The following is a 14,441-nucleotide window of genomic DNA, read 5'->3' as shown; positions in this document are numbered from 1 at the left end:
CTTCCATGTTTCTGTCTGGGCTTCTCCCTGTTTTCTTCGTCTCTTTCTATGAAGTCTCTCTGGCCTGTGCATCTTCTCTGGAATCTGTTAAGTCAGTTCTTTTTGTGTCCTGGAGCCCATGATGGTGCCAAATTAAAAAAAAAAAATCAAGTTGGCAAGAACATTTACGGGACGGTCTGTGCCTCCGCCTAGAGGCACCACGCTGACCTCTGGGTACGCACCCCCAGGCCTGGGCACCCTGATCCCATGCTCTGCCGCTGATCTCCACCCTGCCTCCCCCTCTCCCTCCCACTGGTGCTGTGACTGCACTGTGGACCTGGGAGGTGATACTCCCATTGCGTGGTCCCGTAGCATCTCGTGTCGTGCCTTGGGGCTCTGCCTGAGCGTCTCATCCAAGGTCTCACTGGGACGGTGTTTCTGATTTTGCATCCTCTCTGCATATGTGAAAGAGAATTCTTCTGGGTAAAAGAATACAATTTCCTCATCAATATGGTTTCTTGTTTATCCCGAAATACAGATCGTACAAGAGAGGTCATTTGTTGACATCAGCTACTGATTTTTTTTTTTGAGAGAATTTTAATATATATATATATATATATTTTTTAGTTTTCGGCAGACACAACATCTTTGTTTGTATGTGGTGCTGAGGATCGAACCCGGGCCGCACGCATGCCAGGCGAGCGCGCTACTGCTTGAGCCATATCCCCAGCCCCAGCTACTGACTTTTTTTCTGCAAAAGGGTCGGTGCCCTCATTGCATCCTGCAAGGACCAAGGACTGCACGTTTGCCGGTCGCTGTGACGTCTAGCTTGGCTCCTAATGAATTCAACCCTCTACTGAGTGCAGCGAAGGCATTGGCATGAAAGCGGTGCATTCAGTGCTGATCCTCTGACACCCACAGACCATCTTGCAATTCAATTCAATTCAGACTCTAGCCTGGAGTGGGTGCAGCGGCCGCGGGTTAAGAACAAGGTCTCCAGCACGTCCAGCCTGACTTCAGACAGCAGCCCCACATGGGCTCCCCGGGCTGCCCACACCTCTGCCTGACTTGGCTACAAACTTGGGGCTTTGACCCTGTTAGGTCTCATATGTCACTAGAATGACTCTCAGGACTCAGGAGAACACTTTGCTTGCAATCACCACTTTATGATAAAGAATATGAGTGAACAACCAGATAAAGAGAGACAGGGTACACTGAGCTCAGGAGCTCTGTCCCCTTGGTGTTGGGCATGCCACCCTCCTGAGACACTGTAGTCTTTGCCCACCAGGAAGCTCCAAAGCCTCATGACCTAGAAGTTTATATTGGACCCCACTGTTTGGGCAAGATTGGTTAGATCACCGACTGCACAACTGAGCTCAATCTCTAGTTCCCTCTGCTTCCTGAAGATCGGGGGTGTAGAAAGCTCCCACGTGGGAGGTCTTTCTGGCTCGAGAAGCCCCCCCTCCACATGCTCTAAGTGCCCCTGGGGTCTCTGAGGCTCTTTCTCCTCCTTTCTTCTTGCAGTACTGGGAACTGAACCTGGGGATGCTCCATCACTGAGTTACACCTCCAGACCTTTTTATTTTGAGAAAGGACCTCACTAAGTTGCTAAGGCTGGCCTTGAATTTTGATCCTCCTGCCTCAGCCTCCCAAGTCACTGGGATCACAGGTGTGTGCCACTGCACCAGCTAGGAGTCACCTTCTTAGCTGAAATTCAGGGATGGTGGAGGGGGTTCGTTATGAATGCAAAAGACACTTTTGTCAGGAAATTCCTTGGTTTTGAAATTCTATGCCAGTCCCTGGGCACAAAGGCCGGGTGGGATGCTTTGTTGTCTCCTGGGCGGGTGGGAAGACAGGCAGTGGGTGGGGGGAGGAACAGCCCTGGGGAGCTGACCATGGCAGGACAGGGCTGGCGGGCAGCCGGCTGGGGGACACCACAGCAGTGGGGCAGGGAGGGTCTGTGCGTGGAGGGAAGGGGACAGACAGATGGTGGCTGAGCTGGGAGGTTGTGAGAACAGCTCAGAGTGAAGGGACCAAGGGCCAGGAGAAGAGCCTCACTCTGGGGGTGCAGCGAGGGTCCTTGAGGGGTGTAGAGAGGGCGGCTGAGGGCCGAGGCTTTTCAAGGTGGTCACCGGCCTCATGGGGTCCAACCAGGTGGGAGTCGGGAAAGGGCTCTGCAGCCTTGTTTTCAGGGGGTCCAAGACACCGGGGAGGCCCAGCAGGGTGGAGTGAGCCTGGGGGACCGGATTCTTTCAGAGCAATTTCCAGATGGCCTTAGAAGGTCTTCTAGCGCGTCACCTCAGGATGGAGTGGCTTCTGACCCAGACAGCAGGGTAGAGCCCAGCTCCGCAACTGCCCGGCGTCTGCACTGTCTGCGGGAGTGGACAGCGGAGGAGATGAGGATCCTGTGCAGCGACGACCCCTGCTAAGGAGCCGAAGGAGAGGCTTGGGGACCGTATCTGGGGACGAGACTGTGGCCAGAGACACTCTTTTGGTGCTATTGGTTCTGGTAACAAGGGGAAGCAGGGGGATTGCTCTATAGCCCAGGGACAAATTCCCTCCCTGGAGGACAGGTGACAATGTCTTGTTCCACCTGGGTGGCAGCATCTGGGTAGAGAGCTGGGGTGCTGCTTAGCCCCTGAAATGAGACTCCCCTACCCCAGGGCCCAGGTGGAGAAGCCCTGCTGTAGAGAGGGATGAGGGCTGGGGAGGGTGGCCGAGGGTGCAGGCGGGAGGGCCTGAGGGTAGATCAGGGTGGCAGGAAGCCCCCACTCTTGGGTGACCGACCCAACCCACAGCCATGGTCATCTTCACCCTGGTTCTCTGTAGCCACGAGACCATTGTGATCCTCCTGCCTCAGCCTCCCGAGTGGCTGGGATCACAGGTGTGTGCCACTGTCCCCAGCCAAATCCCAGTGCTCACCACCCCTGGTTATCTTTCCCCTTTTAGTTCTTCCCTCCTAGTAGGGGGACCTGCTGTCTGTGGACACGCGGGGCCGCGACTCCAGAAACCCACTAAACAGGGTGGAGCCAGAAGCCACAAAGAGCTGCGCTCCCGTGGGGGACATGTGACCATGTCTGCAGACTTGGTTGGCTAGGGAGGTGGGTGCTTCTGGCACCTGCTGGGTAGAGACCAGGGTGCTGCTCAGACTCTTGATCCAGCTCCTCCGCCCCACCAGCAGAGGGCACCCCAGCCCTGACGTCAGCGGTGCTGAGGCCGAGGGAACCACACAGGGAAGGGCTCCAGAGCTGTTCTGGAGCCCTGGTGGCCTCTTGCTTGCCGAGATGTGCAGTGGTTACTGGTGATGGGGTGGGGAAGGGGACATGGCTGCTTTAGCTCACAGAGAAGTTCCTTGACTCGAGCCTGACACGGGACCGTCCCGGGGGGCCACTTCCTTCAGATCACCCTTACTGGCACATTCCACAGCTGCACGGGGTTTCCGGCCCTATCTCTCATGCAGAGAGAGGACAGCCACTGCCTGGCTTCTTTGGCTAGGAGATGCCAGCACCAGCGGTCCCCACCTCCTACGTCACCCGTGGGGTCTGCTGGGTCCAAGATCACAGGCCTGTAGGAGGGTGAGAAGGTGTGAGAAGCTGGTTAATTCCTAGAGGATTTCTTTCCAAACTGGTGACTTCAGAATTTGAGGCCCCGTCCTACTTACAGCAATTTTTTTTTTTATACCAGGGATGGAACCCAGGGGCACTTGACCCCTGAGCCCCATCCCCAGCCCTATTTTGTATTTTATTTAGAGGGAGGGTCTCACTGAGTTGCTTAGGGCCTCTCTAAATTGCTGAGGCCGGCTTGGAACTTGAGATCCTCCTGCCTCAGCCTCCCTAGCAGCTGGGATCACAGGCACAAATCACAGGATCTGCTAGATGTTTTGGAAGCTGTTACTCTACACAGAGAGCACAGTGCCACTCTATGTCACTGTCCCCTCTAGGCCGAGTCCTCATTTAACCAAATACAATGTTGTGGAGCAGGTCCCCCTGCCCCCCAGCCCACCCGGCTTCCCCTTTCCTCTGTTCTCTCTTTCTTTTCTCATCCTGTTCCTCCTGCCTCTGGTGTTCTGTCCCCGCTGCTGAGGACATGTGCTGAGATTCCTTGTCTATTCTTGAAGGTCGGAAAGGGCAGATTAAACTTGACCTAGTACAAACCCCCAATAACAAATTGACCTGTGGAGGACAGCGTCCTTTCTGGGGACACTCTTCCAACGCCATCCTCTCAGACCTGCTGACAAACCCAGGTGGATAAGAGCCCTGCCCCTCTTCCTCCCGGGCAGCACTTCCTTCCGCCCCTAGGACTTTATCCCTGGGGACTGGGTGGCCGTGCTGTCAGCACCTCGCTGCTCAGGGTCACATGTGGAATGACTTAGGGTCCAGGGGGAGGAAGAGGATGCAAGAGCATCAGAGGGAACCAGTCAATCAAGAATAGAGGGGCACCTGGTTTTCTGGATCTGGGTCAGAAGGAATGTGCGCATCGTCTCGTCCTCGAAGTTGTAGTTGACATTCCAAAAGATGCAGAGCTGCTGGTACTTTGTGACCAGATCCAGGACTGTCCGGAAGCCTTCGGCGGTGTCGAAACTCTCCGACCCGCTGCCCTGCTCCCAGGCGTAGACGGTGAGCAGCTCCAGGGCGTACTTCGGGGGCAGAGACCCCTTGGATTTCAGTTTTCTTTCACACTGAGGGACAGGGAGGGACATCAGATGACCTTGGTAAGAACGCGCCCCAGGAGCTCTTCGAGGGTCCCATGGGCGGCTGGGCCACGGCGGAGCGACGGAGTCACCATGACGCTGGTGGCAGGTGCTCTGCCCCGTGGAGGTCTAAATACTGTCTAGCAGCTGGGGCTCTTGGGACAGTCACACAGCCGTGGCCAGAACCCCACCAGGGGCTAACCCTGGGCTGGGGCATGTTACTCGCATCATCCCCAATCTCACCAAAGCTGGGCACCATGATGTCCACTTCAGATGAAATCAGAAGGCGGGGTCAAGGGGAAGGACACTGCTCCAGGTCACACCAGAGCCCTCTGAACCGCCACACCCACCACCTTTGATTGTCTGGGACAAAGACCGCAGAGCCCAGTGTTCAGGCCGTAGGGGCCACAGCAGCAAGGGGCAGCTCCCGGAGCCGGGGTCGCGCGTTGGACGTTTGCCATCATGAAAACACTCGGAAAGGACCTTGTGTGCGGGACCGTGGAATCGAGCACAGAGGGGCTGCCCAGTACAGACAGCGCAGCCAGCCTCCTCCCCTGCGGCTGCAGGCTGCCTGCCAGGAGGTGCCCGTGTCTACCCCCTGTGGAAACCGACCAGCAGAGAAGCCACGCTGGCACCTGCCAACCCGCGGGCCTGTCACTCCTAACTCCCGTCCTCCCTTGGTGGCTTGGATTCCTGCTGAATTCTTTGGCTAATTGATGGCAGGAGGCAGGGCATGCCTGGCCCAAGTAAATAAAGTTAGTGACAGGAACGTTACAGACACCCGGCTCAGCCATGGGCAGGTTCTCTGGAGCGGCCCAGTCCCCAGCGTGGGAGAACGGGGCAGGGGCTGGCTTCCCGGCCACATCTCACTGGTAAAGGTCATGGCCAGGCGGTCAGCCGGGGCCAGCATACCTGTTTGTACCAGTGCTTCATCAGGCGGATCAAGTTCTTCAGCTTGGTGGGCCGGGAGAGGATGAAATTGCGCTGCAGTTCGGTAAAACAGGTAGAAAACTCTCCCCCCTGGAGGTCAGAGGATTTGTACAGATCGATGAGTCCCGCGTAGACCTGGGGTCTGGGTGTGGAGCCGGAATGCAGTTGACCTGGATAAAAGATTTTAAAACATTTTGTGACATACAGTCCCAGGAAATGAGGCTGAACTGTACCAGAGTATTTGCATCTTGATGTCTAAGGCACAGGCAGCCTCTTCAGAGGAATGAGATGTTTTCTGAGGTTATTTCAAGTTCTTGGTCGATCTAGAACACAGCTGGAGACAACTTCCATTATTGAAGAATGAGCTTTGAACAGTGCAGCTCTGGAATCCACAAACCTTGGTCCCTGGGGTAAACCTGACCCCCTGTTTGTTTTGTAAATAAAGTTTTATTGGAACAAGGCTACAGTATTTGTCGATGTGTTGCTTATGGCCGTTTTCATATTATAAAGGCCGAGTTGAGTGCAGGGAGATACCCCGTAGTCCTCAAAATATAAATAATTGCTATCTTGACTTTTAGATTAAAAAAAAAGTTTGCTGGTCCCTCTTCTGCACTTTGCTTCTGTACTTGCTGGTTCTCTCCATCCCTGACCACCCACCACTTCCAGCATCTAGAATCTTCCTCCTCCAGAGCTGGGCTCTGGGGATGCTCACCTAGTGCGTTAAAGGCGGGCAGCACGTCAAAGTCAACGCTTTCGTTGACATTTTTGGATTTCAGACAGAAGCTCAGCACCCTGGGGGCCTTCCACTTGGACATCTCGAACGTCACTTCGAACTGCGTCTTCTGCTGCCAGACTTCCAGCTGCCTGCGGATCTCTTGGACAACCCTGCCCCGCTCGTTTCTCTGGGAGGTGTAGCTCTGAAGTGTGCTGGGGAACACCACCAGGTCGGCGTCGGAACCGGTCTTCAGGGTCGTACCTTTGGCGGCTGACCCTCCCTGGGGGACAGAGGGGGCGTGAGACCCAGGCTCTCCTGGCTCTTGAGGCCCTCGCCACCACGGTCTGGCACCACTTGGGGCTAATTCATGAGGTCACTAAGGGCAGCTTCCAATGAGGGTCCAGTGAGGGCGGAGTCCAAAGCAGAGCAGAGCGTTAAGATTTACAGAGCGTTAGGATCGGGTGCCCCGATCCCACCGGGGGACAATAGCAATGGATCCCCCACACTTCTCATTTCCTAAAGAATCCTCAGCTTTCACAGATTTTCCTCAAAGACATCAAACTCAGGGTGATTGTTACGTTGTAAGTTCTCATTTGTTCTCTGAGGGGCCAGTCTCCTTCTGCAGTCTGGGGACCCCGGGATGAATATTCATAACTAAGGTGCAGGGGTCAGTAAACAATCCATCAAAGGATAGACGGTAAGTATTTTAGGCTTTGGAGGTGCTTAGTTCTCTGCTACACAGCTTTAACTTCTTCTTAATCTCCTCCTCCTCCTCCTCCTCCATTCAATTTCTGGTGAAATTTAAGAGCTGTGGCTATGGGAGTCTTAGGTCATGGAGGGCATTCCCCAGGGGGGATTATAGAAATGCCGCCTCCTCCTATCTCTCTGTATTTTGATTCCCAGACATGAGCTGAGTGGCTTGGTCCACCATATGTTCTGCCTCACCACTGGTAATGGGGACAATCAATCATGCACCGAAACCTCTGATCCTATGAATACAAACCTTTTCTCTTTATCAGTTCATTTGTCTCAGGCATTTTGGTACAGTATCGGAGAGCTGACTGATACATGACCTTATTGGGAAAAAGAGTCTTTGCAGATGTAATTAAATTAAAGATCTTGAGATGAGATCATTCTGAATTCTAAACCCAATGGAAAGTGTCCTTGGAAGGGAAAAGAAGAAGACACATGTCAGAGAGGGGATACAAAGACAGAGGTAGAGATGGGACCGATGCACCTACAAGCCCAAGAGTACCAAGGATGGCCAGCAACCCTAGGAAACAGGGTGAAACATGAGCCCTAAAGACTAGCATCCTAGTCCCAGTTCCCTAGTCTCAGATTTCTGATGCAGGTTGAGTCCTGGAAAGCCACAGTGATGCCCCGTCCCACTTCTTCCCCTGCCCGCAGCAAACCTGGAGAGAAGGCCTGCACTCACCTTGATGACCTTCTGGACCTTGGTGGTCGAGTGTCGGAAGCAATCTTCTTTAAGGAATGTGCAGATGTCGTCCACGGCTCTGTGGAGCTGATCCAGGAAGTCTTTGGTGGGCTGGAGAAAGTCCCTGATGAACTTGTCCAGAAGGTGGCCGGGGGTCATGAAGAGTGGTGCTGGCTGGGAAAGTGGGGGACGCAGGGCTGAGCCTTCCTGGCGGCCAAGGGGGGCTGCCTTCCCCACTGTGCCAGATCTGTCTCCGCCCTCCCCCGGTCAGCAGCAGCTGTCCTGTCTGTGGCCCTCAAGTGGCTTCACCTCAGGAGCGCACCTGAGAGCTTAGGGTGTACCCGAATCCCCCGGGGGTGAGCACCCTGCTAGTTCCTCTAGTTACCACCTTGGAGAGATCTGGGTCCCGCTCCTGACGGGCTGGTGAGGACTTGGAGGTGGGGAGATGAGCCTGATCACCCGGCTGGTCCAGGGAGTCCCGAGATTACAAGGCAGGCAGGAAGGTTAGAGCTGAAGAAGGCCAGGCGGCCCCAGAAGCAGAGACAGAGACAGCAAGGTGCCAGGCTCTTGGCTTTGCAGGTGGAGGAAGCAAGGCCCAGAAGTCAAGAAACTTGGGACAGCCTTGAGAAGCTCGAAAAGCCCAGGAAACACATCCTTCCCTGGAGCCGCGACGCCTCGGTTCCGGCACAGGGCATGCCATCTGGGATTGCTTCTCCCCAGAACTGTAAGAGAGTCAACTCATGTTGCTGTAGCCACTAAGCTTGGGGCACTAAACAGACAGGCAGCTGCACTAAGGGGCGATGCACCCGTTGTTCTGAGGAATGAGGTCCTTCCCCTGCCCAGCACTGACCAGCCCATTGGAGGTGCGAATGTCGCTCAGCTCCATGGTCAACAGCTAACCTTGGTTGTCCAAAGATATTGCAAGGGGACCTCAGAATTCTTGGGGTAGCTCCCCCTGGAGGGCAAACTTGGAAGTGCAGGGTTTGTGTGTGTGAGTGTGTGTGAGTGTGCGTGACTGTGTGCACACATGCACGTGAGCCTTCCTGTTGTTCAGCGGCTCCTGGGCTCCTGACTTATTCTCAGTAGCTGAGGGGGGGAGGGTCCCCAGTCTGGACACAGAGGCAGGAGAAGAGCAAGACACAGATGTCCAAAGCAGGAGCCCAAGATGGTATAGGGGAGACACAAGAACCAACGCGACCTGTGCTCTGGGATAGAATGTTCTAGAGGATATTCTCGGAGTACTGGACGCGATCTAGAAATGGACTGGATTGAGACAGTAAAAACATATGAGCCCAGTGGCATTAGCTGGTGGCCTGGAGATTATGGAGGAGCAGAAATGTCCAGGTAGGAAGGTGTCTGGTAGCCTAGTCACAAATGTCCAGGTCTAAACTCCTGTGGTGATAGTGACATGCATGTCCTGTGGAAGATGTGGTCAATGTGGCACATCTGTGTAGCCGTGTCGGGGCCCAGAGAGACCCGCTGGACCATCGCTGCCACTATTCTATGTTTGAAAGCTTTTCAGAATAAAACGTCATGAAAATTGGGGGGAGGGAGCCACGACCAGGATTCCAGAGCGAGGGGGGCTGGGGCAGGGCCCGGGGGTCCAGTTAGGGAACCTCCTCAGGCACGGGCTCCTTCATCAGGTGAGCTCCTTCACATGTTCATTTACAGCCCTCAGATTTCTTTGCAAAAGGGGTGTAGTTCCTGCCTCCCATAGAATTGGGGGTAAATCAGTCCCTTGTCTGCAGAATGCGGAATTTGCTCCATCTGCTTGTCCTTAGAAGATGAATTTTCTCACGGAGGCAGAATAGTCCCAGTGGTCTGACCCGGGAATGTCCTCCATGCGTCGTCCCCTCTGCAGGCTCTGAGGGTACCGAGGGATCCACACCCGGACTGTCTCCCGGCCAGTCCCTCTGGGGGTTATCTCTGTCTCCTCCCCCAGAACTTCCACGCCGGCTGCATGGGGTGAGAGCCTGCTGGGCGTCCCCAGGGGGGACCTGCCCCCTCTCTTAGGCTCTGCTCACATCTTCTCTTGGGGTCCCCTCTTGCTCTTTGTTCCCGTTTACGCCTCCCAGGCCTTTTGTGGGAAAGGAGAGCCCTGCAGTGTCACAGGTTGAGTCGCGTCCCCCTAAGAGCCGTCAGGGTTTTGACCTGCAGCACCTTTCTTGGAAATGGGGTCTTTCTGAACGTGGTCAGGTTAAGAGAGGTCAGGGTGGGTCCTAACCCAATGCAGCTCTTGTTCTTATGAGAAGAGAAACAGCTGGACAGACACACAGAGGGTAGAGGACATGGAGACACATGGAGAAGGACAGGTGACCATGGAGGCAGTGGTGACCAGAGGCTGCCATAGCCCAGGGAGGGCCAGCAACCGCAGAGGCCAGGGGACAGGGGGGATTCTTCCCCAGCGTCCTCAGAGAGAGCACGTCCTATACACACCCTGACTTGGGGTATCTGGCCTCAGGACCAGTGACCGAGCCAAGGGTCGGCAGGACCCTCCGACAGCCTGGAGCAAGCCGTGTGTGGAAAACCCTCTTACCAGAACATTCCAGGAGAGCCTCGGCGCCTCGCCGCTCTGCTTGAGAGAAGAGAGCCAGAGCCTGGCTTCTTCCTTCAGACGCGGCCAGGATATACCCTGTCTGCTCACGTTGTTGGTGGGGTCGGCGGGGTCCAGGATGACCGGCCTGGGAGTCCCATTGGAGGAAAACCCGTCAGTTCTGAGGACAGAGTGGGCAGCTGCCACCCAGATTTGGATTCTTGCGGGTCCCCTGGGCTGCTAGGGCTCTTTCTGTGACAGTCGGTTCTCTGAGCCTGTGTCCACTGCTTGGCAGGGAGGGTCCAACGACCGAGGACACAGGGGTTTCTCCTTCCTCCTGACCCCTTCTCCCCTTTGCACCTCTGCCCCAGCATGGCTGCCATGTTTGTTTCTAGGACAAAGCGTGACCACAGTTTGGGAAGCAAAGAGCATGGGCCAGGTCCCCACTTTCAGCCCCCGGGGGCCACGGGGGAAGGCCTGAGGCCTGGCGCGCGGCCTGTGGGGGGAGACTGCGGGGCAGGCTGGCCACCTCTGAGATCGGAGCTGCTGCAGGAGGACATTCCTGACGGTCTCGTCCTCAAAGTCGTAGTTGACTGTCCAGTAGACGCACAGGAGGTCCTTCTGCTCGATCAGCCCCAAGACAGTGCGGACGCCCTGGGCCATGTCGAAGTCCTCGGCTCCGCACCCCTGCTCCCAGGCATACACCGTGAGGAGCTCCAGGGCATACCCCGAGAACAAGGAGGAAATCCCCCATTTTTTCTGGCACTGTGGGAAGAGACAAGAGCAAGGGCTGTGCTGAGACCTAGTTCCCCCTGTGCCCTGGGGTCCGAGATCAAGGAATCCGGAGTCTACAAGAAGTCCCTGTCCCCACCAGAAGGCCTAACATTGAAGGCACTGTCCAACCCCAGGCTGGACAGAGTGTCGGGCAACCCCAACTCTCACCTACCCTCATGGGAATATAACTTGGTGTAGCTGTTCTGGAAAATTGTTTGGCCATAATGAAGTGAATTAAAAACTCCCCGTATGTATTTCATATGGATCCCAGGCTTGTAGATATACATATGCACATATGTGTTCCGTGTGGTTGTGTGAACACGCACACATGTACACAACCGTATGCTGACCCTAGAACCTAGCCATGGCACCGCCGTGTGCCTACCCAAGAGAAACGAGTGTTTAAATTTATAAAAGACACCCAGGAGAATAGGCAGAGTAACCTAATTCATAATAGCTCCAATTTGGAAATGACCCAAATGCCCATCAGCAGTAGAAAAGATCAATATGTGGTATATTCACAAAATGGAACCATTGGAAACAAGAAAACGTTTCCGCTACTTGCAACAATGTGGCTGAATCTCCCAAATATCGTGTTGACAAAAGAAAGGCGATGCAAACCCTCCGGAAACAGGCTGAGTGCGGTGGCCCTCGCCTGTCATCCCAGCAGCTCAGGAGGCTGAGGCAGGAGGATCGTGAGTTCAAAGCCAGCCTCAGCAACGGTGAGGCACTAAGCAACTCGGTGAGACCCTGTCTCTAAATAAAATCCAAAATAGGGCTGGGGATGTGGTTCAGTGGTCAAGTACCCCTGAGTTCAATCCCCGGTACTGGTTGGTGGTGACAGATGTTGGAATAGGGGTGTTTGGGGCATAATGGACCAAGGTGGTCTCAAGATGGCATCTGGGAGGCAGAAAGTGTTCTCCATTTTGATTGGGAATTGCCGATGAGGATGAACAATAACAGCAAGCTTTGGAACCTGGCTGGATGTGCATCATCTCAATCACAAGGAAGCACATCGTAATGACATGTTCAATTTGAAATTACCTGTTGGTACCAGTACTTTATCAGGAGAATCAAGTCCTTCAGTTTTCTGGGATACTTGCTGAAAAACTTCTTCCGGAGCTCTTCGAAGCAGACCGAGAATTCTCCAGGGTAGGCAGAGGTCTCATCCATGGCTCTTTTGAGATCTCTGTAGATCCAGGGGCTGGGATTCTCACTGAAGCCTATGGAGAGGGAAACCGGGGCTCAGAGAGGCAGGGACAATGATGGGGGACAATCTCTAGGAAGGCTGGTGCGCTTCCATAACAGGTGACTGCGACAGGTAGTTTGCTGATGAAAATCATCAGCAGAAATGACTAGAGAGGTAAGGTGACATATAAACACATCTGGATCAACAACCAGGAGGAGGCAGGAGGCTTTTTGCTCTTCTGCATCCCCACAGGTATTTGCTGACTCCCAGGCAGGGTCCAGGGTCATTGGCAAGCAAGGAGGTTGAACAAAGAGCATTCTCCCCTCCCCACAGTGGTAATCATTGAGTGCTGACTCTCTGCTAGGCACGGTCCATGCCCTTAATGCAACATCACCAAACTATTCTTGATTAAGTGCAGTTGCCACAGCTGAGTTACAGAGGAGGAAACGGGAATACAGACATGTCCAGTGAATGGACAGAGGGAGGGATGGTGGATGGACGGAGGGAGGGATGATGGATGGACGGAGGGAGGGATGGTGGATGGATGAGGGTGGATGGATGATGGATGGGTCAAAGAGCCGGCATAGTTGTGGCTTGGGTGGAAGGCCCTGGGGAGAGGTGAGTTGCAGGAAGACTGCAGAACCTGGTAGTAAAGGGCGGCCAGGTTGGTTAGGCTGCTCTCTAGTAAAGAGAGCTGTCAGTGAATTCCGAAGACAACCTTTATTGCTTCCTTCTAGAAGAGATCTGGGCTGGGGGTGTGACTAGGAGGAAAGAGCATTTGCTTTGCATGCACAAGGCCTTGAGTTCAACCCTCTGCCTACAAAGGAAAACAAAAGCAAAAACCTCTCTCTTCGCCTAGAGAGGGATCTCGATTTGGAACGTGCAGCTCTACCACCATCTGGCGGTGGCTTCTGGGTACCACAGGTGGGGAGACGTGCGTTTCTTTCTCGCACTGTCCTGGCATGACAGGGTGCACCCAGCAGAGGGCGCGCCGCTGCCGCCAGCCACGATGCCGGGAATGAGCGCAGAGCGCGCAGGATCCACTGTAAGCTGGAGTCGCGGGTCTCTGCGCCCCGACTCCAGCCCGCGGTTCAGGCAGGCGCAGGCTCACGCCCTTAACATCCTAATGGCCCTGCAAGCTGCTGTCTCTAGTCCGATCTTACAGTCGGTGGACACGGGACCTGGTGGGACCAGACTCAGGGCTGCCCTGATGCCCTTCTCTCTGGCCAGGTCACCTTTCTGTGACAGGGAGTCCTCGGGATGGGTGTATGTCCTCACCTTATCAGAAGATGGGGGAACTATTGTTCTTCAAAGTCCCGTGCAATCCAGAAATTCCTTAATGATGAAAGGCACCGTGGCCAGGGGCTTGGACGCCCTGGGTTTTGATTCTAGTACTGTCTGTGCCTGGCCATGTGGCCCTGGGGACATCTTTTCCTTCCATTTCCCCACATGTGCAAGGAGAGGCTGGATCTCTGTTCTAGTATTCTTAAGTCCCTCCACCATCCACCATCCCTCCATCCATCATCCTTCCATCATCCTTCCACCCATCATCCCTCCATTCATCACCTCTCCATCATCATCCACCCACATCCCTCCATCCATCTATTTTCCATCCATCATCCCTCCATCAATCAGAAGATCGATCCATCCATCCATCCACCCACCCACCCAACTGCCAAACAATGATTATTGATAATGAACGCTGTACTGGCATCCAGAGAAGCACAGGATGGTCATGTACCTGTCCTCATGATGGTACCATCTAGGAGAGGCAGAACAAGTTATCTGGATGTCAGTGACATAGCTCATGATTGGGGACACACAGGTCACTATCGGAGCCTACAGGAAGCGGGTCTAAATCAGGCGCAGGAACCAACAGTGAGTTGGAGTTACCAAAAAATAAAAGGCGGGCAGAAGAACGTTCCAGATGAGGCCCCAGAGCCTGGGCCACAGTCTGGGCTGAGCGCACGTGGTAGGTCGGGCAGCAGACTGGGGTGGGGTGAGCCCGCAGGGCCACTAGGCCATCAGCGTCCTGCCCTGTGGGGATCTGGTCAAGGGTGCAATGGAGAGGGTCAGAACCATGCTTGTGCTGGAACAGATAGAACCCATCTGCAGGGTGCAGAGGGAGAGGAGTAGGGAGACCCTCAGGGCGCTATGGCCACATCTCAGTGGCCTGGAGTAGGGGTGGGCGGGCGG

General features: G+C 54.7%; 1 protein-coding gene across 1 annotated transcript in view; it reads right to left on the bottom strand.

Annotated features, from left to right (window-relative positions):
* Nucleotides 1-1,124: 1,124 nt before the first annotated feature.
* The window catches only part of LOC107158653 (2'-5'-oligoadenylate synthase 3), a 34,984-nt gene continuing 21,667 nt past the window's right edge, over nucleotides 1,125-14,441 (bottom strand). Inside the window, exons 18-26 of the mRNA XM_015505136.2 lie at nucleotides 12,101-12,279; nucleotides 10,812-11,047; nucleotides 10,286-10,430; nucleotides 7,750-7,923; nucleotides 6,312-6,594; nucleotides 5,582-5,769; nucleotides 4,419-4,657; nucleotides 3,391-3,544; nucleotides 1,125-2,351 (exon numbers count right to left, since the gene is read on the bottom strand). Coding sequence (XP_015360622.1) covers nucleotides 2,274-2,351; nucleotides 3,391-3,544; nucleotides 4,419-4,657; nucleotides 5,582-5,769; nucleotides 6,312-6,594; nucleotides 7,750-7,923; nucleotides 10,286-10,430; nucleotides 10,812-11,047; nucleotides 12,101-12,279 — 1,676 coding nt within the window. The 3' untranslated portion in view covers nucleotides 1,125-2,273. The remainder of the gene's footprint in view (nucleotides 2,352-3,390; nucleotides 3,545-4,418; nucleotides 4,658-5,581; nucleotides 5,770-6,311; nucleotides 6,595-7,749; nucleotides 7,924-10,285; nucleotides 10,431-10,811; nucleotides 11,048-12,100; nucleotides 12,280-14,441) is intronic.

This window comes from Marmota marmota, unplaced genomic scaffold (genome assembly GCF_001458135.2).
Source record: "Marmota marmota marmota unplaced genomic scaffold, marMar, whole genome shotgun sequence".
Classification (NCBI taxonomy): domain Eukaryota; kingdom Metazoa; phylum Chordata; class Mammalia; order Rodentia; family Sciuridae; genus Marmota; species Marmota marmota.
Note: the sequence above shows the minus strand (reverse complement) of the source record. Positions and strands in the feature narration are given on the sequence as shown.